Source organism: Oncorhynchus mykiss, chromosome 2, assembly GCF_057628025.1.
Source record: "Oncorhynchus mykiss isolate SJ-2025 chromosome 2, ASM5762802v1, whole genome shotgun sequence".
Classification (NCBI taxonomy): domain Eukaryota; kingdom Metazoa; phylum Chordata; class Actinopteri; order Salmoniformes; family Salmonidae; genus Oncorhynchus; species Oncorhynchus mykiss.
The window spans coordinates 55,976,596-56,002,180 of NC_143023.1; the positions used below are offsets into that span (position 1 = coordinate 55,976,596).

At 42.9% G+C, this 25,585-nt stretch overlaps 1 protein-coding gene across 2 annotated transcripts in view; it reads left to right on the forward strand.

The window, feature by feature from the left end:
- Window positions 1–25,585, forward strand: part of LOC110491898 (uncharacterized) — a 73,463-nt gene that overhangs the window by 41,892 nt on the left and 5,986 nt on the right. For both annotated transcript variants that reach the window (XM_036950930.2, XM_036950947.2), the window contains 4 exons: window positions 11,586–11,668; window positions 11,945–12,082; window positions 12,337–23,845; window positions 24,187–24,419. In XM_036950930.2, the coding sequence (XP_036806825.2) occupies window positions 11,586–11,668; window positions 11,945–12,082; window positions 12,337–23,845; window positions 24,187–24,419 (11,963 nt within the window). The remainder of the gene's footprint in view (window positions 1–11,585; window positions 11,669–11,944; window positions 12,083–12,336; window positions 23,846–24,186; window positions 24,420–25,585) is intronic.

Below are 25,585 nucleotides of genomic sequence, written 5' to 3' on the forward strand. Positions count from 1 at the left end.
CACCTGTTGTTTACGAAGCATGTGACAAATAACATTTTATTTGATTCTACCTCATGGCAAAATTGATAGAATTGAAATTAACTGTATAACAGATGTTTTTTGTATGGGGGGGGCAACCAAATCTCGCTTGGGGCCCCCAAAAGGCTAGAGCTGGCCCTGTACTTAATGAGGGTGAATATACTTAGTTTCATCCTTTCCTTTGTTGTATATTATAGCACATCCTTCCTCACTGGTCAGAGATGATTGGCCATAGATGTCAGAGCACTATGATGCCAGCCCAGGCTATATCCCACCGTTTGCCTCCTGGAGTTTATTCTGTCTGGTCCCTGCAGATAGGGTAAGAAGCCTTAGAAAGGGGAGCCTTCTTAGAGTAGTATATAGACGAAAGGTCGACCGATTAATCGGCATGGCTGATTTCAAAGTTCTCATAATAATCAGTAATCTGCATAACAATCAGTAATCTGCCTTTTGTGGTACGCTGATTATGGCCGATTACATTGCAATCCACGAGGAGACTGCGTGGCAGGATGACCACCTGTTATGCGAGTGCAGCATCAAAAGGACCTTGTGGCTGCAAGGAGCCATGGTAAGTTGCTAGCTAATATTAAACTTATCTTATCAAAAACAATCCATCTTCACATAATCACTAGTTAACTACACATGGTTGATGATATTACGAGGTTAACTAGCTTGTCGTGCGTTACATATGATCAAAGCAGTGCCTGTTAATTTACCATCGAATTACAGGCTACTTCAACTTCACCAAACGGGTGATGATTTAACAAAAGCACATTTGTGAAAAAAGCACAATCGTTGCACAAATGTACCTAACCATGAACATTAATGCCTTTCTTAAAATCAACACACAGAAGTATATATTTTTAAACCTGCATAATTAGTTTAAATAAATGCAATAAATGCATGCAATACTAACTAGGGAAATTGTGTCACTTCTCTTCTGTGCAAGCAGAGTCAGGGTATATGCAGCAGTTTTGGACGTCTGGCTTGTTGTGAACTGTGTGAAGACCATTTCTTCCTAACAAGACCATAATTAATTTGCCAGAATTTTACATAATTATGACATAACATTGAAGGTTGTGCAATGTAACAGCAATATTTAGACTTAGGGTTGCCACCCGTTTGATAAAATACGGAACGGTTCCGTATTTCACTGAAAGAATAAACGTTTTGTTTTTGAAATGATAGTTTACGGATTTGACCATATTATTTATGACCAAAGGCTCGTATTTCTGTGTGTTTATTATAATTAAGTCTGGTTTGATATTTGATAGAGCAGTCTGACTGAGCGGTAGTAGGCAGCAGCAGGCTCATAAGCATTCATTCAAACAGCACTTTACTGTGTTTGCCAGCAGCTCTTAGCAATGCCTGAAGCACAGCGCTGTTTATGTCTTCAAGCCTATCAACTCCCGAGATTACGCTGGCATTACTATAGTGCCTATAAGAACATCCAATAGTCAAAGGTATACGAAATACAAATGGTATAAAGGGAAATAGTCGACACGTCATAATTCCTATAATAACTACAACATAAAACTTCTTAACTGGGAATATTGAAGACTCATGTTAAAAGGAACCACCAGTTTTCATATGTTATCAAGGAATTTCAACTTTAGCTTTTTTACATGGCACATATTGCACTTTTACTTTCTTCTCCAACACTGTGTTTTTGCATTATTTAAACCAAATTGAACATGTTTCATTATTCATTTGAGACTAAATTGATTTTTATTTGTATTATATTCAGTATTGTAATATATATATATATATATATATATATATACAATTCAGCCGATTTAAATCGGTATCGGCTTTTTTTGGTCCTCCAATAATCGTCATCAGTATTGGCATTGAAAAATCATAATCGGTTGGCCTCTAATACAGACCAACACAGAGACTCAGACAGATAGTCCTGCCTCATTTCCCCAGGTGATGATCTGGGTGGTATTCATTATGCATGAAAATGGTCTGAAATGGAGTGAAGTGGGAAGGTAGTATCTGAATTTGTCCAATTAGAAATGCTCATTTGTGTTGTCCATTGTTGTGCCCTCATGAACACACCCCTGGACTCAGTGATTTGGCCACAACCATTCCGAGGTCGAGGTCTGAGATTGGTACTCGGAGGCCCAGCTGCGATTAACGTGGAGAGGCTTTATCTGGCTTAGCAGCACAATCATCCAGCGCAACCAAATCACAGGACTAGGATTACAGCGAGGAACTGGGATATATACCTACTGTTCAGGTTCAAGGTGGCGAGCCAACTGACATCCAGGAAATGGTTGGGTGGTGTTGGCATGGGGTTTGTTTAGTTGTTTAGGGTGACACGTTACAGAACATACAGACAGAGTTGTATTGTATGTTACCAACATGTTTTTAAGACATGTTTCCCAACTGTCTGCTCTTACATTTCGAACTACAATGGACTATATATTTTGCACAAGCCCGTACGGGAGTTGTAGCGATGAGACAAGATAGTAACTACTAATAATTGGATACCACGAAATTGGGGAGAAAAAGGGGGTAAAATTCCCCACAAAAAAATGGCAAGAATTTTGCTAGGACTGTGCAGGTGTCTGTCTGTGCAGGTGTGGTCTGAGGGGAGGGGGGAAGCGCACCTGGAAACGGAAAACTAGCTGTTATTGGCAGAGAGGTTTGAAACTCTCTTTGTTATCGGTCTATTAACTTATTTACCGCCTGGTGATGTCACCAGGCAAGCTGAAACTCCACCCATGCAAAATATGCTTATTCGAGGATCCTTTGTAGATTGTATTTTTAACCAGCAACTATCATGAAATAACACTGATCATTTAAAAAAAAAATTTTTACAGTTTGTTTCATCAGCTGTTGTACAATATGATACAAACACAGGAATTTTGACTGCATTGGGCCTTTAAAATGTCATACTTGGTGGTCTGTCTTTTTTGGAGACTATAGCCTGGTCTGTCATTTTCCATTTCAATGTGCTCCTCTTTATCTATAAGTTATACTAAGCTCTACCCTCAGAATGGGATGAAGTCACATTAGCTAAATGAGATTAGCGGCGCTAACCCTGTTTTTATGTGCCTCTCCACGCTACCTTTGTTTACTGCGATGGGTGGCTTTCGATAAGATGGCCCATGCAGGCATCAGGTTCAAATTGCCTTTTTATGCTTCCCTGTTGGGTGTCAGTGTTGCGTAAAAGCTCACCTTCGTCACCTTGTCTCAGTTACTTAGGAGTGACTGCTGGAGTAAACATAAATTACATCATCAGGTGTAGCCCTTAGAGCTTAGCACAATGGGGTTCCATGATGGTCAGCTGCTTGCTGTGTGTACTTTGAAGATGTCTTTGGGTAAGTCAACCATCTCTCATCCATACCCTTCACACACTACTGAGCCAAACCAAGCCCAAGCCCAACTGTACTGGGCACGGTAGTTTGAAAAGGGTGCCAGAGAGTGCATGAACCTGCATATAAATTAAGTCTTAGTTGTCTCTTTAGCATCAAATCGATACCAGATTTATGGTTTGTATATTTTGTGTATTGGATAGAGGAGCTGTCCAGGGTGCTGAAGTCATGCTCCGCCCAAACATAGGCTACTGTATGTGTAACTTACTGTAAGTTGCTATGGATAAGAACAGCTGCTAAATTACAAAAAAGTCAAATGTATACATTTAAAATGTATTGACATTTTACATTTTAAATATTGATGTCGCAGATGTATCATTTCTACATTTCTTTATTCAAAATGTAGTTATTTGTTACATTTGTGTAAAACCTAGCAGTACTACTTATTTCTCTGAGTGAGGCGGATATATAGCATTTTGCAACAAAAGAAACATGATTATTTGTATCTCTGAAATGAAACCATAAAGTGATAGATTTTAAACAAACACATATGTCATTGAACAACCCCATGCCATGATTAGGTAGTGAAAAAACACAGCAATCTCTTTCATAATTTCTTTAAAAAATAAAAGCTCATTTACCAACATTTCTGAAAATGGATATATAGCGTTTTGGAATGAAACTCTTGAATTGAAGATGTGATCGTTTTAAATTCCTTCAACCTCCTCACAGTCCCTGATTGCTAAATGTGGAGCAGGCTATTTGGAGCAGTGCAGTGACTGGGCCGTGGTCGATCATCAGATCAGTGCTCTGTTTTAGCTGTTTTTTTAACAGAGCGCTCCCATTTCCAGAGTTCAGATGCGGGTATTTATATCAAGCAGGTCAGCTCAGGTAAAGGAGTACTGAGGAGAGTAACAGTGAGTTCTGTCTGAAAACGACCTTCTCTCCTTTGGGTCCAGGACTACTGTATGGAACCTGTGGCGTTCGGTGCCGTTTAAGATGAGGGATGACGCAAAAAATGTTTACGAGCATGGCCTTATTTCTATTACATCTAGCTCATCTACGGTGTAGTCATTAGTCCAACAGTTGCAAATGAGAGTTTCTATTGTACAAATTCAGGTAGGTTTATCCCAGTTTCGTTCCTTTTGCTTCAGTTTAAGAAACGTTTTTTCAATAGAATCGGCGGAATGAATACACCACTGATCAAACAAACACAGTTAGTACAGTGTACAGTCAGTAAGCAGTTTAACATTTACACCAGTGGGCCCCGGTGGCAATACATTTGTAAAACCAAAGCCTACCTTGACTTGGAAGAGTTCCAGTGTTGGATAGTCATAGCCAGCTAGCTAACATAGCATCCCTCTGTTTGAGTAGGTTAAACTAGCTAGCTACATTTGCTAAGTAGGGTAGTGATCTCTCTCCCTTCATTTTTGAAGAAATTATTGGTTCAAAACTGTCTTTCTCTCTCTCTGAGTCAACTACTCACCACATGTTATGCACTACAGTGCTAGCTAGCTATGCTTTCAGTACCAGATTGATTCTCTGATTGTTTGGGCACATGTCAGTTCATGCTGCAAGAGCTCTGATAGTTTGGAGAATGTCCTCCAGAAGTTGTCATAATTACTGTGTAAGTATTTGGAAGGGGGTGAGAAGCATGAGCCTCCTAGGTTTTGTATTGAAGTCAGTATACCCAGGGGAGGATGGAAGCTAGCTGTCCTCCGGCTACACCATGGAGCTACCCTACAAAGTGCTGTTGAGGCTACTGTAGACCTCCATTGCAAAACAGTGTGCTTTACTCAATTATTTGGTGACGTGAATATATTTTGTAGAATTTTATCTAAAAAGGATAACAACTTTTTAAAAGTTTCACTTTTTATTTTTGGGAAATTCACTGAGGAGGAATGTCCTCCCCTTCCTCCTCTGTGGAGCCTCCACTGATGGAGAGCCAAGTCAAGTGAGTCTGGAGCTAAGAGTTTAGTTCCTCCTGAGGTTTCACTGGCTTCCCACATTAATTATGTGTGGATGTGGGTGTCTGTGAGTGGTTTGGGTTTCATCATGTGTATCTTCAAGAAGTCAGGACCACCATTGTACAGAGAAGTGAGGACACAAGCTAATGATATGGTAATTAACTCCTCTGTGAGCCTCTTTGACATTGCTAAAACAGGCCTATTGCTGAATGTGTTAGGGAGGCTGCTTCAGAAGTTCACAGCTGCTGACGACTTTTTTGTACATGTCAGAAAATGACACAGAAGTGAGTGATAGAAAATTCCTTGGTGAAATAAGAGCAGTCTGGGGATATTGCGCAGGAAACTCAACAATAAAATGCATTGGTTAAGATTTAGCCTGCATCTAGCTTATCTAGGGTGTAATCATTAGTCCAACAGTTTCTATTGGACAAATTCAGGTATGTCTATCCCCATTTCAGTCCGCTTGCTTCTGTTTAAGAAACGTTTTTGAACAGAATCGGCGGAATGAATACACCACTGATCAAACACAGTTAGTACAGTGTACAGTCAGTAAGCAGTTTAGCAGTTACATTAGGTGGCAATAGATTTGTAAAACCAAAGCCTATCTTGACTTGGAAGAGTTCCAGTGTTGGATAGCTAGCTAACATAGCATCCCTCTGTTTGAGCCGGGTGTTTGAATAAGCTAAACTAGCTAGCTACATTTGTAAGGGAAAATGAAAGTGAAAAATAAGAAATATAGCTAAAATATAGGAAAGGTGGATTTTCGACATGCCTTTGGTGTATGGAACGCCGTTTGCATGTAAAAAAAAAAGATACATGTCAAATAACACTATTTGACGTGTTAAATAACCTTTTCATTTGACACGTCAAATAACACAGTTCTATTATAGAATGTTGTGTGTTCTGAATTTGCACGTGCAAGTCAAGCGCCACCACTACTATCGGTAGCGCTGTCAAAGCTGTACAAAAAAAAAGTCTGTAAACAACTAATCACCGGCCACGAACGATGTGTTTACAATACCGCGTTGATAATAAGGCATTATTTGTTTGACTGCAACTTCTGGGGTAGCTAGCTTTAGCTTGGTACCTAGCTAGCACCAATACAACCAGTCTGAAAACAATGGCCAGTAGAAACTGCAGTCATTTTCATTATTCTTAGCAATGATATATGAATCCTTGTAAGTATTAGCTAGGTAGCCACTTGTTGTTTGCCTATTGAAATTGAACTAGCTAGCCAGCTACTTAACTCTGTTGCCCAAAGCTAACGTTATAAGCAGCCAGCTTGCTTCATCTAGTGAGGCTCGACCGGACCGGGTTATGTGGGGTGAAGCTAGCCAAAATAAGGATTAGTGGAATTTACGGTTGTCCTTCAAAATAAAAGTACCTATTTGAAAGTGATGCAGAAGATTACAATTGGTGGAATCATGCCATATTTAGACAAGATAGTGTTTAACAAGGTTGGAATGTGAAGCAATGAAATTGGGTATCAGTTTACTCGGCGACACCCACAGAACACAACTGTGAAGAGTTTACGCAAATATTAGCGTTGTACCTCTTATCTATCGCGGGACTGTGACTGTGGAAATCACCTCCCCAGTCAGCATATTGTGTGTATTGACATTCACATTGCACTGCACAGCTTTACCTAAGGATTGGGGATCAATGAAATGGGGTATCAGTCTAATCAATACCCAATATGTTTTTTTCCTAACATCCTCCTCAGAGTTATCAGACTCTAAAACATCCACGCAGTATTGTTTTTCACTGAGTAGACTGATACCCCATGCCATTGATCCACAATCCAGTAAAGTACAGTAAAACAAGTATTCCTCCAATGCAATTCGAAAGTATAATAATACAATCAGTGTGATTTCAACAGATTTTTGTCAAATGAACAAATTATTGTATTTTGTTGATTTTATATAACAACATTCAAACCTCGTTTAGCATGATCTATTCAATTATGGCATAATTCTACTATTTGTATTCATTTGCATCACTGTCAATTACATACTTTTATTTTGAAGGCTAACCGCAAAGTCCACCATTGTGGCTAATCCTTATTGTGGCTAGCTTTTAAATAGATGGATCCGACCACCATTAATCAAAAAAAGCAGTCTGATAAATGAGGGTTATTTTAGATGATACCTAGCTTTATAGTTAGCTAGCTAGCTATAGCAACTGAGACAGATGTCGTTTTCTATGTTTCTGGGGAAGAACATTGCATCCATGCATCCATGAGCTAGCTAACTTTTTTTTTATGACCAGGTGTGCGAGACAACTTTACCAGTGACGTGCAGTCATATTCAGGTCCTGATTGGTCAACAAGCTTATTTGACACATCAAATAGTGTTACATGACACATCAAATAGTGTTTTTTTTTTTTTGACACGCAAAGAACCAAACGGCGTTCCATATTGGTGGGATGTCAGTTTCCATGAAGTGGGATGCTTTCATGTTTCTGGGATACTGGTTAAATGAAAAGCCAGAGGGATGAATAGAGGAGGGGAACTTGGCAGAACATCCTGCTATTCCAAAGGACTGTTGAAACAAAACAGCAAAGCAGAGAAACAGAGCTGTCTGACGTGGAGGCTACCACAGATGCAGTCCTGAGGATCGAGACGTGTGTGTTTATATTATTCATCATAGTGGCTGGAGGTTGATGGGCATGCTTTAGGCCTACATCATTAACGGAGTTCATGAGTAATGTATAATCATGTCAGATTTTCTACACATTTGATTATTCTGTTATCTGAACATATTTACTTACTGGTACCAATGACATAGGCCACTTACTGTAAATTATACTGTGTGCCGTTCTTCGTCAGTAGCAGTGCTGCTACTTACAGTGGTTTACTACTCTAATGTTAAATACTGAAGTAAACCTTCCTGTTTAACTTCCTGCTGTTTTCTCAACCTACTTTTTTTCTGAATAAAGAAACAGAGAGTTATAACCAACATGGTCATCACCGAGATGATGTCTTGCTGAGAAGTGAAGGCAATGGTAGCCTCTTAAGTCTCTATCCCGTAGGCGTATTATTCACCTGTCTACTTAGTGGACTGACCAGCCCCTGCTTGACATAGGCTCTCTGTTTTTCAAGTATCACAATGTACCAGTCTGCAATGTCAGAGAGGGGTCATCCTGCCGGGACTAGCAGCTAACGCAGTCTCCTTTCTGCTGTTTCACCTGAGAAAGCATACCAGGAGGGCAAAGGGACACGCCGTCTCTCTGGAAATAGACTATAATCCTACTTGTCCTTATTCTGCCTGCGCCTGATATCATATGCCTTTGTTCTCGTATTCTATTACGCCCATGTTTTGTATATTCCCCAACGTCCCCCATGTCCCCATATTCTGTACTCTTACAACGTAAGATATCCAAACTAACTAATGTAGTCAATGGCTTAGTCACGATGCAGTGAGTCTCCTTCCCCACAGTCTGTGGGCAGCTAGGCTGAAGTGGGCGAACTCTCGTCAACGGTTCTTCCAGTATGCTCTAGTGAACAGGGTTCTCTTTTGGTACCTCACTGCTTCAACTATAGTAGGCCTACGCGGTAAAACGTCACTGTCCCTCTCATAGTTTGCCTAGACTGGTCCCAGATCTGTTTATGTTGTCTAACCAGCTTCTATAGTAATTGGCAAGACGGAACAAACATATCTGGGACCATACTAACAGTTTGCTTTTTCCTGCTGCTAATGGCAGCATTTGACCAGTTCTGTAGCAGGTCCAATCACCTTTCCTCTCTCAAGCCCCAGGTCCAATCACCTTTCCTCTCTCAAGCCCCAGGTCCAATCACCTTTCCTCTCTCAAGCCCCAGGTCCAATCACCTTTCCTCTCTCAAGCCCCAGGTCCAATTTCTATGTAATGATATCATTTTTATCATTGGCAACGAAAGCTCATTAGCACCACAACCATTTGGATGAGGTTTCACTTTTTTGCATCATTTCAGCCAATTATTCTGTTCCTCCTACTCAGTCAACTGACTGACTCCAACCAATCACAGAGAGTTTGAGCTGTCACTCCACAGCAGACAAGTAAGTAGCTGTTCAAATGCAAACTTTTTCTATTTTGGAAATGAATCAAAAGTATCCATCCTGATTGTGAGTCAAAAGTGTACACTGTCTGTCATGTCAGGCCAAGTTGTCATTCTCATCACCTAGGCCTGTACCTTCTATCCCCTAATTTACTATTTTTTAATGTTCTCCTCTTTCTCAGTCCACAATCCAGTAATCACTACCTTGCATGTGGCAAGCAACTAGTGCTGAGCGATTAACTGAAATGTTGATTTCGTTTTGTTGTTCTGTTTTTTTTCTGTGAGCTCAATTCGCACATTGCACAGTTTCTCGAGAGATAAATCAGATCCAGCCTGAACTGTGCGATGTAGTAGGGAGGCCAATATTATACCTAGTTTAGCGCATAAAACGTAATTCACTACAATGACCATAATCCATTGTGCATCTACTTGTCTGGTCTGTGTTTCTTTTATGCCTGCTACGGAAGAGGCAGAAGAATGCACAATCGTGAGGGGATATAGAGAGCAGCTCTTGCTTCGCGAGGTACAGTATCTCTATCTGAAAATACATGACCTAAGTGATTGATAGTTGGTTTTCAGCAGTCATAAAAGTAGGCCTTAATTACTTTGAACTACAAGTACTACAAAATAGTGATTTTTGTCAGACAGCATATGCAGCCCCTCTATAGAGATGAGATGATGACTTAATAAATGAATAAAGTCATTAAATAAAACAAATGTAATATACACAACTGAAACATTTTATTAAGGTAAAGTAATGCGAATAAATGATGGTTAATAAGTGATAAGCAGTAATGGACAGTCACTACCATCATGGAACTTTTATTCATTGTTTTATTCTGTGTTAAAGCATTCAACTCAAATCATCAAAACCGAAATTGAAAACCGTGATTAATTTGTAATAATCGAACCGAAACCCGACCTCGAAAAGCACCAATCGCTCTGCACTACAAGCAACACAAAGCGACCCTCTGTAGAGCTCTTTCCCAGCAAAGAGTTGACAGTGCATATACAGTACCAAAATGGAGGAGGACGGCAAACTCGGGATGTATAGAAGATAGCAAGTGGAACACAGAGTCAAGTTCCCTCACTTATTAGCCGGCTCTATTATTAGTCTGCATTGGTGCTTAAACAAACGGGAATGAAATGCTTATCGTCACACCTCTGAACTGAATGGGTAGAAATGCTGACACATAATTAACCCTAACCTTACTAAAACATAGAAAAGTGACATTTTTGGCTGATTTAAGATGAAATCGTCCACTCTGTTATGGTCAACCCTGTTACTTTATCTGGCACTAAATAGGCACTTGCTATAGTATTATTTTTATTTAACCTCTTGAGATGGGGAAAATGTGTTTATGAAGTTGGACATGTGCTCTTTATGACAGAATGTTAAAATTAGGTGAAATCCAATGTTTTTTTTGACCAAGTTATACTTCTCAAAAGGCGCCGAATTGGTGGAACGACCTGGATATTCAGCATTATATTCACTAATTAATCATTTATGATTTATTATGTTTGCTCTCTTTTTACGTCAGTGATTTCATACCAATTATGCCAGCTTACTGCATTGTTTTCAGTGTCTGTGATATTGACCAATAACCTGAAAATCATATGAGTCCTTGTGATGATGATTGCCAAACATTTGGATATATTGGCCCAATATTTATGTTACAAAGCCATGTAATTCTAGCTTAAGTATTATCCAATTCTCAATTATCTTGCATGAAAATGTCAGTAGCTGTTCTCCACTTCCAACTGCGCACAGACGTCAATTCAACATCTATTCCACGTTGGTTCAACCAGTGTGTGCCCAGTGGGTTTGTTCTGTTCTAAAAAGCTGTACCTGTTAGCTCTGATTTCAAGCCGCAACCAGTAGTAGACATTGGTGACCTACTTCCTGTTCCAACTTTTGTTCTTGCCTTGACGCACTGTGGTGTGTGCTCTCTCTAAGTGTCTGCCCCACATAACAGGCACCACGCAGTACAGAGTACTAAATCTCCCCGACTGAAAAAGGTTTTCACAGATAAACTCTGGATGCTCTCCAGCAGGATGTCTTTGGGGCAGACTGCTCAGACTCTGGCAAGATTCTCAGTAGCCTTTTAAGCTGTTGACCTGTGCCAATGTTGGTTATGTCTACAAGGGTTTGAAAGGAACACTTCAAAGCAAGTGCATGAAAGATGTTGACAAAACACGTCTGGCCTCTCTCTCATGTTGTTCGATTTTTCTGGCCCCTGTAGGGCAAAGGACTCTCCACCACAAGAGTGATGTCCTAGAGACAGTCGTGTTGGTCAACCCATCAGAGGATACAGTTGCTTCAGAGGTGTGTTTCAAGATTTAAAATATATATTATATTTTCTGGTTTGTTACTATATTTAAACCAGCTTTCAATCATTGTATACATCTGTTTACCTTTTGTCATTATGATTTAAAACCTAAAACAAACTATTTCCTCTCACCATGCTTTGAATGGAATACCATAATGGCATAACAAAATGTAAATACATTTGATTCATTTCATAGTGTAGCCCATATAAAAAGACACACTCTTTGTTCTGTGCTGTTTCCTATAACTGCTCTGTTTTGCTCTCTGCCCCAGATCCAGTCTCTAGTCACAGACTCCGCAGGACACAAACTCCTGGTCCTGAGTGGGCAGAACTCAGACCACGGTGACCTGCTTCTCCAAAGTGGGGTTTTCACCTATAAGAGCTTCTCACAAGTCTTTGCTGATCCTGGGGTAAGATATGACTGTTCAGAACAGTCAAATCCTATTCAAAACAGCCTGTTCTGACACTTTACTGTCGTCTCTAGCACTGGCTCATGTGCTCATGTTTTTCTAATGAAGATTAGATTACCAATGAAACTACAAATATTTTATATACCCCCCCATGAACTGGAATTGTGGAAAAACATGAAAACAACAATGTCATTGAGCAATTTTTACACATCAACACTGACCTTGGCTTGTCTCTGTCTGTCATTCTCCTGTAGGTCAGTGATTTGCTGGGCGAAGCAGCCCCCAAGCAGCGGGCCACACTCACTGTGTCCTGCCGATCGGAGGTGGGTTGGAGCTCTCTGGGTCAGCACCAGCACCTACGGGAGTTCCTCGAGTACAGACTGAACACTGAGCCTGTGCTCCCCAAGATGGAGGGAGTCACAGAGTTCACGGAGTACATCTCCGAGACGGTGGATGTGCCTTCTCCCTTTGACCTCCTGGAGCCGCCCACATCTGGAGGCTTCCTGAAACTGTCCAGGCCCTGTTGTTACATCTTCCCTGGGGGGAGGGGCGACTCGGCCCTGTTTGCGGTCAATGGCTTCAACATCCTAGTGGATGGAGGCTCTGAACGTAAATCATGCTTCTGGAAGCTGGTCAGACACTTGGACCGCATCGACTCAATTCTACTCACTCACATTGGTGCAGACAATCTGCCAGGCATCAACGGGCTCCTTCAGAGGAAAATAGCAGAGCAGGAAGAGGAGCAGTCACAAGGCTCAACCACCTACAGTGATTGGATGAAGAACCTGATCTCTCCAGAGCTTGGTGTGATCTTCTTCAATGTACCCGAGAAGCTACGTATGCCAGAATCAAACCTAAAGGTCAAGCGCAGCATCGAGGAGGCCTCCCTCACGTTGCAGTACCTCAACAAACTGGGAATCAAGCCGGAGCCTCTCTGTAGACTGGTCAGCAACACTATTGAGCCTTTCACTCTTTTCCATAAGATGGGGGTGGGCAAGTTAGACATGTATGTTCTGAACCCCGTCAAGGACAGTAAGGAGATGCAGTTTCTCATGCAGAAGTGGGCTGGTAACAGCAAGGCCAAAACAGGCATTGTGCTCCCCAATGGAAAAGAGGGAGAAATATCCGTACCTTACCTGACATCAGTTACAGCATTAGTCGTGTGGCTTCCTGCCAATCCTGCCGAAAAGATTGTCAGAGTGCTGTTCCCTGGAAACGCACCACAAAACAAAGTCCTGGAGGGACTAGAGAAATTAAAGCACCTTGACTTCTTGCGATACCCAGTAGCCACACAAAAAGACATAGCCTCAGGGGCTCCTCCCTCTGTTGTAAAACAGACAAAGTTAAAGCAAAGGACAGACAGCAAAGAAAGTCTGAAATCATCTCCCAAGACTACAAAACCCCTTAAGAAAGAAGCAGATGATGAGGTATCGGCAGTCACAGAGGCAAAGAGTGACTTTGTAAAGGAGAACAAGATAGAGAAAAAAGAGAAGAAACTTAAAGAGAATGAAAAACCCACAAAAATAATAAAATCCAAGACTGATGCACCAGAAAAGAAAAAACTATTGAAGGAGAAATCCTTGAGAAAACATTCAAAGGAAAGGGCATCCAAGATGGATGAGAAAAAAGACAAGGAAAAGAAAGAGAAAGTCAAGAAAGTTGACACAGCTAAAAAAGAAGAGAAAAAAGACTCCAAAGTTGACAAGAAAAAAGATGCGTCAAAGTCAGAGTTGAGAAAGATAACAAAACCTGACTTAAAACCCCTCACACCAGAGGTCAGAAGGACCCTGCACAGGGCAAAAGTGTCAAGTAAACCCAAAACCGACAAAAGCAAAGGCAAAGCGGCCAAGGCAGAGCCGGCTGAACCCAAACCGGAGGAACCAGCAGCAGAGAACATTCAACCTGAGCCACTACAGAATGGGGGTATTGAGGGCATATCTGCTTCCTCCACTCCAGAGGATCTTACCAAGGACTTTGAGGAGTTAAAACAAGATGAGGTATCATCAGAGCCACCAGAGAGTGCAGTGGAGACACCAGCAGAGGAAAACATGGCCGAATCCCCTACCCAGGAGGAGGAGAAAGAACAGGAAACTGTCTCTAAAACTCCACCAGGCACAACGTCTCCTGAGAAGGGAGTAATGGAAGTTGAAACTGAGTCTCAAAGCAAAGAGGACAAATTAACACAAGAGCATAAAGAAGAATTACAAGCAGAGAAAGTGGAACTATATGAGGATGAGGGAGCTGCAGTTGAAGATGAGGAGGAGGAAGAAAAAGAAGGCCCGATTGCAGAGAGGAAAACATTTCAGGAAGAGGAAGATATGGGGATAGGGGAGGAAGAAGATGATGCAAAAGATGATGTGAAGGATAATGAACTAGACAGGAAACATGAGGTGGAGGAAATGGAGAAAGTTGAAAAGCCCACAGATATGGCGGTAACAAAAGAGGAAAGCAGAAGAGCTTCATCCCAGGAGGAGGAACAGGAAGAAGATGGACATGCTGTTGAAAAGGCTGAGCTGGAAGAGGTAGAAGTTCTAGACATGATAGCAGATGAAGAGGTCAAAATCAAACCTGAAGCGGGAGAGAAAGAAACATTGGCCAAGAATGGGGAAAGCAAAGCAGTTAAACATACTCCTGGAGCTAAAGAGGAGGATGAGGAAGATGAAGAGGGCTATGTGTCAAATGTGGGAGGCGCTACCGTCGACATAGTGTCAACACTGCAAGGAACTGCTGCAGCCGAGCCCATCTCCTTCATTCAAGACGAAACCATTCCAGGCCACTCTGAAACTGAACAGACCATCTCTGATGAGGAAGTTCATGAAGAGGCTGATGACAGGATACTAAACCTCCAATATGAAGTGGGTGCATATGACATCTCTGTCCCAGATCAGACAGGCTCCTTTGACACCATCCATGGGATGAAGGAGATGCAAGCATCAGCTATGGCTGATGTAACAGCCAAAGGTTTTATTTGTGGACAGGAGCAAGTATCGGTATTCACTAACATCATTGCTGCTCCCTTGGCTGAGGAGGAACATGTTTCCTCAGCCACATCCATCACAGAGTATGATAAATTGTCCTCCTTCCCCACCTCTATTGCAGAGGACCAATCAGTGGCCTCTGTCGCTACACCTCAGACTGAGGAAACAGGCAAAAGCTCTCTGCTTCTTGACACTGTTAATAGCGTTCCCCTGGCAATTCCAACAGAGGCCACACATGGGAAAGAACATTTACACTCTGCTGGGACCATCTCACCAACATCCTCCTTAGAGGAAGACAAGTACATGAAGTCAGTTCCATCCGAAGAGTGCCTGTCGGTTATCTCTGATTTGAAGACAGAGGCTAAGGTCATCAAGACTCATGATGAAGAGGAAGAAGATCAGGACCAAACTCCGAACATGGACATTTCACTTGGGGAGAGCTATGCCTCCCCTCAAATGCTCCAGGATAGAGATAGGGATGTGGAACAGCTCCCTGCTTCTGAGGCTCCTGTCTCCAAACTTGTTCAGGATTTGAAGCAGGATCACCTACCAGTTGAGGAGGTACAACTCTTTAAGTCCAAAGAAGACATCTTAACAGTGGTGCCTTCAAAACCCCTTTCACCCCCAACCTCTTTCTCAAAGCCTTTTAGGTCAGACTCAATTACTTCGGAAGGTGAAGAGCGATGCTGCAGTCCAGACGATAGCACTGTGAAAATGGCCTCCCCCACACAATCTTCCCACCCCAGTGCAACCAGCTCTCCAACTCACTCTCCTCTTCATCAGTCGCCTGTGGAGGAAAAGACCAAGGACTTCCCAGGACTGGACCATCAAACACAGGGTGACCTTCATGATTCTGCCACCAAAACAGAGGATAAGGATGGAAAGAAAGATCAAGCGGAAAAGGAAGATAAAGTGGATACGAATAAAAAATTGGATGCTGACATCAAGAAAGTTGAGTCGGACCTACTACCATCGGTGGAGAAATCATTTCAAAAAGACTTGCCCATTACAAAAGCGGAAGAAAAAGATGGTCTCTCCCCTTCCAAAGGTGAGATGGAACAGGAACCGGAGACAACTCCTCTTACCTCTGAGTCAGTCACAGGCAAAGACGAAGCTTCCATATCAGGAAAGGAATCTCTGACAGTAGACATTTCTAGTGGTAAGGCTATACTCAAACACAGTGACGAGGAAGATGATGACCATCAACAGAAAGAATCCAAAGTGTGCAGTAAGGCTAAATTCCCAAAGGGGAAGGAGAGTAGTTTCTTAGATTATGACGATGGTGAGGATGATGATAACGATAATGTAAAACCCATCAAACAGGACATGAAGGATACAGAAAAAAATGACACACATGAGGCTAAAACTATCAAGGAAGAGAAAGAGGAGAAAGAAAAACAAGATGTGTTTGAAGCTGAAACCATCAAGGAAGAAAAGAAAGAAACAGATAAAATTGGAACAACTGAAGCTACTACTGAAGCTGAGCCCATCAAGGAAGATAAAGATGAGAAAGTGAAGGAAAAAGATTACATTCATGAAGCTGAACCCATCAAGGAAGAGAAGAAAGAAGCAGAAAAGGTTGGTACAACTGAAGCTGAACCCACCAAGGAAGAGAAGAAAGAAACAGAAAAGGTTGGTACAACTGAAGCTGAACCCATAAAGGAAGAGAAGAAAGAAACAGAAAAGGTTGGTACAACTGAAGCTGAACCCATCAAGGAAGAGAAGAAAGAAACAGAAAATGTTGGTACCACTGATGCTGAACCCATCAAGGAAGAGAAGAAAGAAACAGAAAATGTTGGTACCACTGACGCTGAACCCATCAAGGAAGACAAAGATGACATTCATGAAGATAAACCCATCAAGGAAGAGAAGAAAGAAACAGAAAAGATTGGTACCACTGAAACTGAACCCATCAAGGAAGATAAAGATGAGAAAGTGAAGGAAAAAGATGACATTCATGAAGCTGAACCCATCAAGGAAGAGAAGAAAGAAACAGAAAAGGTTGGCACAACTGATGCTGAACCCATCAAGGAAGAGAAGAAAGAAACAGAAAATGTTGGTACCACTGATGCTGAACCCATCAAGGAAGATAAAGATGACATTCATGAAGCTAAACCCATCAAGGAAGAGAAGAAAGAAACAGAAAAGGTTGGTACAACTGAAGCTGAACCCATCATGGAAGAGAAGAAAGAAACAGAAAATGTTGGTACCACTGATGCTGAACCCATCAAGGAAGATAAAGATGACATTCATGAAGCTGAACCCATCAAGGAAGAGAAGAAAGAAACAGAAAAGGTTGGTACCACTGATGCTGAACCCATCAAGGAAGAGAAGAAAGAAACAGAAAATGTTGGTACCACTGATGCTGAACCCATCAAGGAAGATAAAGATGACATTCATGAAGCTGAACCCATCAAGGAAGAGAAGAAAGAAACAGAAAAGGTTGGTACCACTGAAACTGAACCCATCAAGGAAGATAAATATGAGAAAGTGAAGAAAAAAGATGACATTCATGAAGCTGAACCCATCAAGGAAGAGAAGAAAGGAACAGAAAAGTGTGGTACCACTGAAACTGAACCAATCAAGGAAGATAAAGATGAGAAAGGGAAGGAAAAAGATGACATTCATGAAGCTGAACCCATCAAGGAAGAGAAGAAAGAAACAGAAAAGGTTGGTAAAACTGATGCTGAACCCATCAAGAAAGAGAAGAAAGAAACAGAAAATGTTGGTACCACTGAAACTGAACCCATCAAGGAAGATAAAGATGAGAAAGTGAAGGAAAAAGATGACATTCATGAAGCTGAACCCATCAAGGAAGAGAAGAAAGGAACAGAACAGTTTGGTACCACTGAAACTGAACCAATCAAGGAAGATAAAGATGAGAAAGGGAAGGAAAAAGATGACATTCATGAAGCTGAACCCATCAAGGAAGAGAAGAAAGGAACAGAAAAGTTTGGTACCACTGAAACTGAACCAATCAAGGAAGATAAAGATGAGAAAGTGAAGGAAAAAGATGACATTCATGAAGCTGAACCCATCAAGGAAGAGAAGAAAGAAACAGAAAAGGTTGGTACAACTGAAGCTGAACCAATCAAGGAAGATAAAGATGAGAAAGTCAAGGAAAAAGATGACATTCATGAAGCTAAACGCATCAAGGAAGAGAAGAAAGAAACAGAAAAGGTTGGTACAACTAAGGAAGATGGTACAACCAAGGAAGTTGGTACAACCAAGGAAGAGAAGAAGGAAAAGGACAAAGAGAAAGATGATACTTGTGGGGCTGAGCCCATCAAAGAGGAGGAGAATGAGAAGGAAAAATATGATACCTTTGAGTCTGAACCTACGAAAGAAGAAAAACAGAAAGAAATAGGGAGTATAGTCACTTCTAAAGACGAGCTAAGCTCTTGTATCTCTACCTCTAAAGTGGAGCCAGCCTCAGACTCCACCACTACAGAAAAAATAGAGCAAGAGAAAGATAACTTTGTGGCTGAACCCATGAAAGATGAGAAGGATGACACTTGTAAGACTGATGCCATCAAGGAAGAAAAGATGGACAGAGAACATCCTCTTCAGTCTGAACCAATGAAAGAAGAGGAAAGAAAAAAAGAGAGAGATACTTTTGACAGTGAACCGACTAAAGGAGAGCACAGAGAGAAAGAAAAGGATGATACATGTATGGTGGAATCCACCACAGGGGGCAAGACAGAAAAAGACGACAATACATTTTTTGAGATTGAAGTGAGCCAGGAAGAGAGGATAGAGAAAGATGATACTTATGTGGCTGAATTCAGTAAAGAACAGAAGATGGAAAAGGAGCAAGAAAAAGAAGATAGTGATTTCGAAGACATCAACGATGAGGAAAGAGAGGAAGATAGAGATGACAGTTATGAAGCTGATCCCATAAAAGGAGACGAAAGAGCAAAAGAAAGTGAAACAGCTGACACAGTCAACTATGAAATGAGCGTGAAAGAGACAGGAAAATATGGTTCTCATGAGATTGAACCTACTAGAGAGGAGAAATGGGAGAAAGAGAAAAAGGAGGTGCAAGAGAAAGATCTAAAAGAGGCTTTACAACACAGCGTACAGACAGCAATGATAGAAAAGGTAGAGGTGACTTCTGCGACAAAGCTTGAACCTACATTTCAGGTTCAGTACTCAGACGGAGATGAGGAAGATGAGGAGGAAGATGAAGAGGAATCCATTTGCATGGGTGGTGCAGGCTCAAGACCTTTATCAGTGGAACCTAGACAATCAGAACACGAGATCATCTCTCAAGACCTGCTCTCCACTCAGTCACCAGAGAATGTGCTTAGTGACCAGACGAAGGACAGCCACTCTGAACAGACCACTGGGCTTGTGTCTACATTACCAAAATGGGAGACCTCTCCTGATAAAGACCTCAAAGAGCAGCATAAAGAGCGACAACATAGACTCTCCCCTGAACTAGAAAAGGACATCAAGACAACTGAGACCACATCAGCAACCCATCCCAGTCAAGAGTCCACCATTGGTTTCCCTACCTTGAAACCAGTCTCTGCTATGCCTACCACCAAATTAGAGCCAGCCTCTGACTCCACCACTACAGACAAACAGTCTATAGGTTCAACACTATTAAGCACTGACAGCAAGGCCAGTGTGACGGTATCCACCCAGCATGAAACACTGCTGCTATCTATGACAACAAGCAAAGAAGCATCTAATACGGATGAAAAGACAAAGCATGTTTCTCCAAAAGAAGATGAGAAACCAGGCAAGGAAGCTGAGATGGAAATTGAAAAAGAGCGGGGAGTTGCTTCCCCAGAGCATACACAACCTTGTTCATATTTTGTCTTGGATAAAGATTCTGAGAAGGTTCCCGAGAAAGTGAGCCACGTCGATGCCACAAAAGCAGACAGTACCTCTGAAACATTGAAAGGCTTTGAGAAAATAACAACGGAGACTGTCAGTGTGAGCTTGCAAGAGGACCAGGGCTTTGATGTGTCTAAGTATGAACCCTATGAAAAGCCCATTTCAAAAGAAAAGGAATCAGACTATAAAGAAGACCGTGAGGTATCTAGAGAGTTTGATCGGTCAACACAAATTGGCATTGATGATAATAGGAACGTTAGCCAGGCAGATGCTGGTGCAGCTGCATTCTACTCAGAGGATGAGGAAAAAGAGGAACCGCTGTCATTCAGCAGAGTTGATTACACCCCTCCACCTTTCCCCAAGAGCGAGAGAAGTCTCCATTGCAGCTCAAGTGCCTTCACTGAACACGATGACAAAGAGAAAGGTCAAGAGGAAGTGAGTGATAGGAAGGAGGGGCAATCTACACCACACGTGGAAAACAGCTTTATGTATATAGAGACTCAAGACAACAAGACCACCCCAGCAGCAGAGCAATACTCATTTGCTTTCAGTCTCAAAGAAGATAAACCTGAAAAAGTTGAGAAGGATGAAATGAAGGACAAGACTGGAGCATCTCCCAGTGTAGAGGAGTATATACCAGTCCAGTCAGGCAGAAAGGAAACAGCCTCTTCCTCATGGAGTCAATCCAACACCGATGCCCAAGCCTCAGCTACAGCCATGCCCTTTGAAGACGTCCCTGAGAAGCAGACCACAGAGAAAGAGAAGGAAAAAGATGAGCCAGTGAAAGACTATATGGATTCATCTGATAGTGAGAGTGGGGACTCTCCCTGTGGTCGCTACTCACCAACGGAAAAAGACATGTTACCTCATCAAGCTTTGCCTAAGGAAATGGACAATCAGGCCACTGCTGCCCCCTTGGCCAGATATTCAGGACAGCTCCTAGACGATAATGTTCTTGCATCTGAGTGCACTCAAATTGGAAGCTCTATCACCAGTAAATCTACAATGGGCCATTCTGAGAGAGAAGGCACTCCGGACAGTGTAGATAAGAGGCTACTGGTGTTGGGAGAGGATTATGATGATGAGGAAGATGATGCAGAAGAAGAAGCCAGTGATCTAGATGTGGAGAAGGGAGCGAGAGAGCAGTCTGAAAAAGAAATCTGTAAATCTATATTGGATGATACCACTACTTCTAAACGTCCTGTGACAAAGGAAGAGGACAAGAAGACCCTCTCACCCGAACCTGAACCCAGCCTCCTCAAAAAGGAGGAGCCTTCCCATTCAATGGCCACAAGCAGCCCTCCACCAGCAGATACTGCAGATTCCCTTTTGAAGAATGTAGTTGGGGCCTCGCCACTCCAGTCTGGCAGTTCCACTGCAATAGAACAAACAGGATCTGGAGGATATCCTTCTGAATCCTCAGAGTATTCCGAGGACAGCCAACTGGGGTTAAAGGAGGAGAGGTTTGACAGTCCTGACCCCTCTTTGCCCACCAAGTCCAGTGAATATAAACATTACAGTCAGGGAGACATTGAAGCTGACAGGCAGAGAACCCCAGATACCACTAGTAGAAAACCTGAGGAAGATCCTTCGTGTTACCTCTCATCTGCCTCAGCTTTTCTATCAACCAGCCACCAGTTGGGGGAGGAGTTAGAGACCCCCGTCAGAATGTCTAGTGGCCCCTACAGGACAGATTCTGAGGGTGCTTCCTTTGAGTATTCTTTATTCAAAGACGAAGACTCCTCAGCCATGCACTCAACCCTCTCAACCTCAGGGGTCATGTTAAAGGATGAGTACCTAGAGGCATCTGAAAAGCTTACCTCAACAACTACAGCTACATTCAGTCTGACAAAAGTCTTTCCAGTCTTAGCTACTCCAGCCAAAGACATTACAGAACAAGACTCATCATCAAGCCCTGAGATGGACAAGGGTCAAACCTCAGAGAACGTTCATAAACTTGAGGGCACTGTTGAAACCAAAACCATAACGTCTGCTGGAGCTTCAGAACCACCATGTTCCCAGCTGTCCAAACCCGCTGAAACCATATCCACTTCAAGGGCTTTCTTTGAGGTTTCCCCATTGCAAAGAGCTGATTCTTCTGACAGAGAATCCCAGGGCTCAGCGGTCAGCAAAGAGTCCTACACTTGCAAAATGGAGGACAGTACTCTTCCATGCCGCATTGAATGCCAGAAATTTGCAGTGACAGAACAAGAAGAACGCATGCTGTCCATGGCTGAGACATACATGGTCACTATTAACTCCAGTACAACCACAACAGTGTCCCAATCTGATGGGGTGACAAAACCACAGCAGTCAACTGAAGCCTCTTCCAACGGGGCTACTGAGGTTAGTACAAGTCCCCAAGAAGTCCTCAGTGGAGCTAGCAAAGCCTCTTGTGTCACAACAGCAGACCTGCCTAAAACAGAACAGAAAAAGGAGGAAAAAGAGACAAAGGATGAGAAAGATATGATGGCAATGAAAGAGGAAGAAGTGAAGGAGATCAAGGTAGAGACCATAAAGGAGGACACCAAAATGACAGAGCAGAAGGACAAGGAGGAGACAAAACAGATGGACGAGAAGAAAGAGGTGGCTGGAGAGAAGGAAAAGGTAGAGGAGGAGGAGAAAGTAGAGGAAAATAAGTTGGAGGAGAAAGAGAAAGACGGGAAGGCAGAGGAGAAGAAAGGCAAGACTGTTGAGAAGGAGAGTGAGAAAGAGATGGAGAGGAAGGAGGGAGAGAAAGAGAAGGTAGAGGATAAAAAATCAGAGAAACAGGAAGAGAAGATTGTCGAAAGGAGGAGGAGTAGCTTATCTGACTGGGAACTCCTACAAGGGCCGGGCGCATGCCCAAGTGCCCCTCCTCCAGGCTATGAAGACGAGGAGGAAGAAGCGTATGAAATGGAAGAAGCAGAGGAAGAGTATGTTCAAAAAGAATGTGTATCCACAGGCGAGCCCACCCCTCTGTCCACAGCAGAACATGCCCACCATACAAAGGCATCTGCAAAAGCAGATGGAGAATCCAGTTGCCCCACTGACTTGCATATGGAGGCTACCTCCACCTCCCCCCCTGGCTATACCTCATGTGAATTCAAACACCGCAAAGGGGAGATCTCCCCATCCTTCATTAACCCCAGTCCACACGCCCTCTCCAGCGATGATGGCGAAGAGGACAAAGGGAGTGACCACTCTCCAGAGGGGGATGAAGATGACCGGGAGCAACACTCGGTCAAGAGGAGGTCTCACAAGCAGAAGCGACAGCACATTCAAAGTGGAGCTGCTGGAGCTGGAGCGGGATCGCACCCAGTTTCCATGCCTCCTGGTGGCATGGCAACTGGACTTGGGATAGTGCTAGCTGGAGAGGAGACGCCCCCCACATCAGCAAGTGACTCGTTGGCGTCCCAGTCGGACTCTGATGTACCTCCCGAGACCGAGGAGTGCCCGTCGATAACCGCAGAGGGGAACCTGGACTCTGACGAAGATGCAGAACACCTGCCGGTGGATAAACTATCTGCCTCCGCCACAGGAGGGAGCACTCAACCCCCTTCGCCCAGATCAGCTGCGAAGGCCCATGACCCCCCACCTGCCCCCATGAAGGATCCGCTCCCCCACCTGCCTCACCCTGATGTGTGCATGGTGGACCCAGAGGCCCTCCCTGACAACCAGAGCAGCACAGAGAAAATGCTCAAGAAGGACCACAAGACCACCAAGAGCCTGCGGAAGGGCCTGGGCAAGCCTAAGTCTGCGTCCCCAGCCCGGAAAGGGAAGCGGTCTACCACCCCTGCGAAGCAGGCCTCCAAGGATTCCTCGCCTCGATCGGTCTCTCTGAGGAGGAGGGATACGGAAAGGAGCTCTAGGCTGACGTGGATGTCCGAGGGCCAGGGATCCAAGGTGGACCTACACGCTCCAGGGAAAGGCCTTGTGAATGGCGTCAAGAGCAATTTGGGTAGGTAAAAATAAAGTATGATGATACAACTCAATATTTAGATATGATGATGTGATTCCATATTCAGTAGTGGACACTTTCACGCCTGTAAAAAGTTAAGGAAACTAAAAACGTAATTTACGTTCAAAGATAATAGAAATGTAATAGGCCTACCTTTGTTTCAAAATCATTCCCCAGGACTTTATGACGCACAATTCCCCATTCTAATTTACCCTTGATTTACGTAGACATATAAGTCTGAATCCCCCCCCCCCTCCCCAATCAAACAGAGGAAAAGTCATTAGTCATTCTCAAGTCATTAGAGACTTATACAATTTTACATTATGGTCCTCCTCCTCCAGGTACCAACACCCAGAAATCTAGTTCAGCCGTCCCCCCTGGTCCTCCAATCTATGTGGACCTGGCCTACGTGCCCAACCACTGCAGTGCTAAGAACGTGGACCAGGAGTTCTTCAAGCGGGTACGTGCTGCGTACTACGTGGTGAGCGGCAACGACCCAGCTGGTGGAGAGCCTAGTCGTGGAGTCCTGGATTCCCTGCTCGAGGGAAAGGCCGCGTGGGGCTCCAATCTACAGGTGCTTACTCTCATTCTCTTTGTCTGCATACATGCAGTCTCTGCTGTTATGTAAAATGTTGATAGACGATGTAACGATGTAACTGTCAATGTTGTTCTACAGTAATTTGCCTTCCGGCAGTTTGAATAATGACAATGATGTAATTAACATTTCCTGTTGAGTATCGCACAATACTCCCAGTGGGAAAAGCTGGTTACAATGTATTTAGAGAGTTGGGCCAATGCGGTTTCTGCATTGTGAAGCACTTACATGACACTTCAACATTCTATGGCAGCCATATTAGCTCCCCATTAACGTTACATGGTGAATATTTAAACAATGCTATGCAGTTGAACGTTTAGAATTAGAACAATACTCAAAATTCTAAAAGTTGGCCCAACTCTCTAAGGGTGCGTTCGTAAATTCACTCTGGCTATCTACTCTGATTTCCGAGCACTCTCGTCTGAGTGTGTCAGAGCGCAGAATAACTGATGAATTTACAAATGCTCAACACCCGTTGAATATGGCCGGTGTCAGTAAACGTCGGCAAAAAAGCGGGATTAAATTGTTGTCAGCAGCAGCCAGTTACAGTCACCAAACGCTCCGGATGTCATGAAAACAGCCTTACCAGCTCTGCTCGGGCGATTAAAATGGTCAGAGTGAGGTGTTCTCTCATTTGTGTCCGGAAGAAGCTAAGAAGCTAGCAAACGCTAGCCAGTTAGCTTGGGTACTTGACTGCCGTTGTGAGGTCAGAACGCTCGGATCAACCCTACTCCTCGGCCAGAGTGTCCAGTATGCGCTGACAACGCTCTGAATCTGGCACCCCAGATTGAATTTACGAACACACGCTAAATATATGGCTCTGGTTGCAATGACATCAGTATGACATATTTTGTCCGGTTGTACACTGGTTTTAATACAACATTTTGAAAAACATGAATTAGCATCTGGCAAAACATGTCTTTATCTGGTTGTAATCTGACCAGATAACATCTAGAATATGACGTTTTGGGATTGGGTTGGTCATAATCTGCTTATATGAAATATTCTTGAACAGAGGAAAACTGTTAAGAACAAGACATAACATTATGCTGCCTAATTTTACCCTCTGGGCTGATTGGTTGATTAATGTATTGATGTACAGTATTGGTAGTTTTGACTCATACATGTCCTCCTCTCTACTCTAG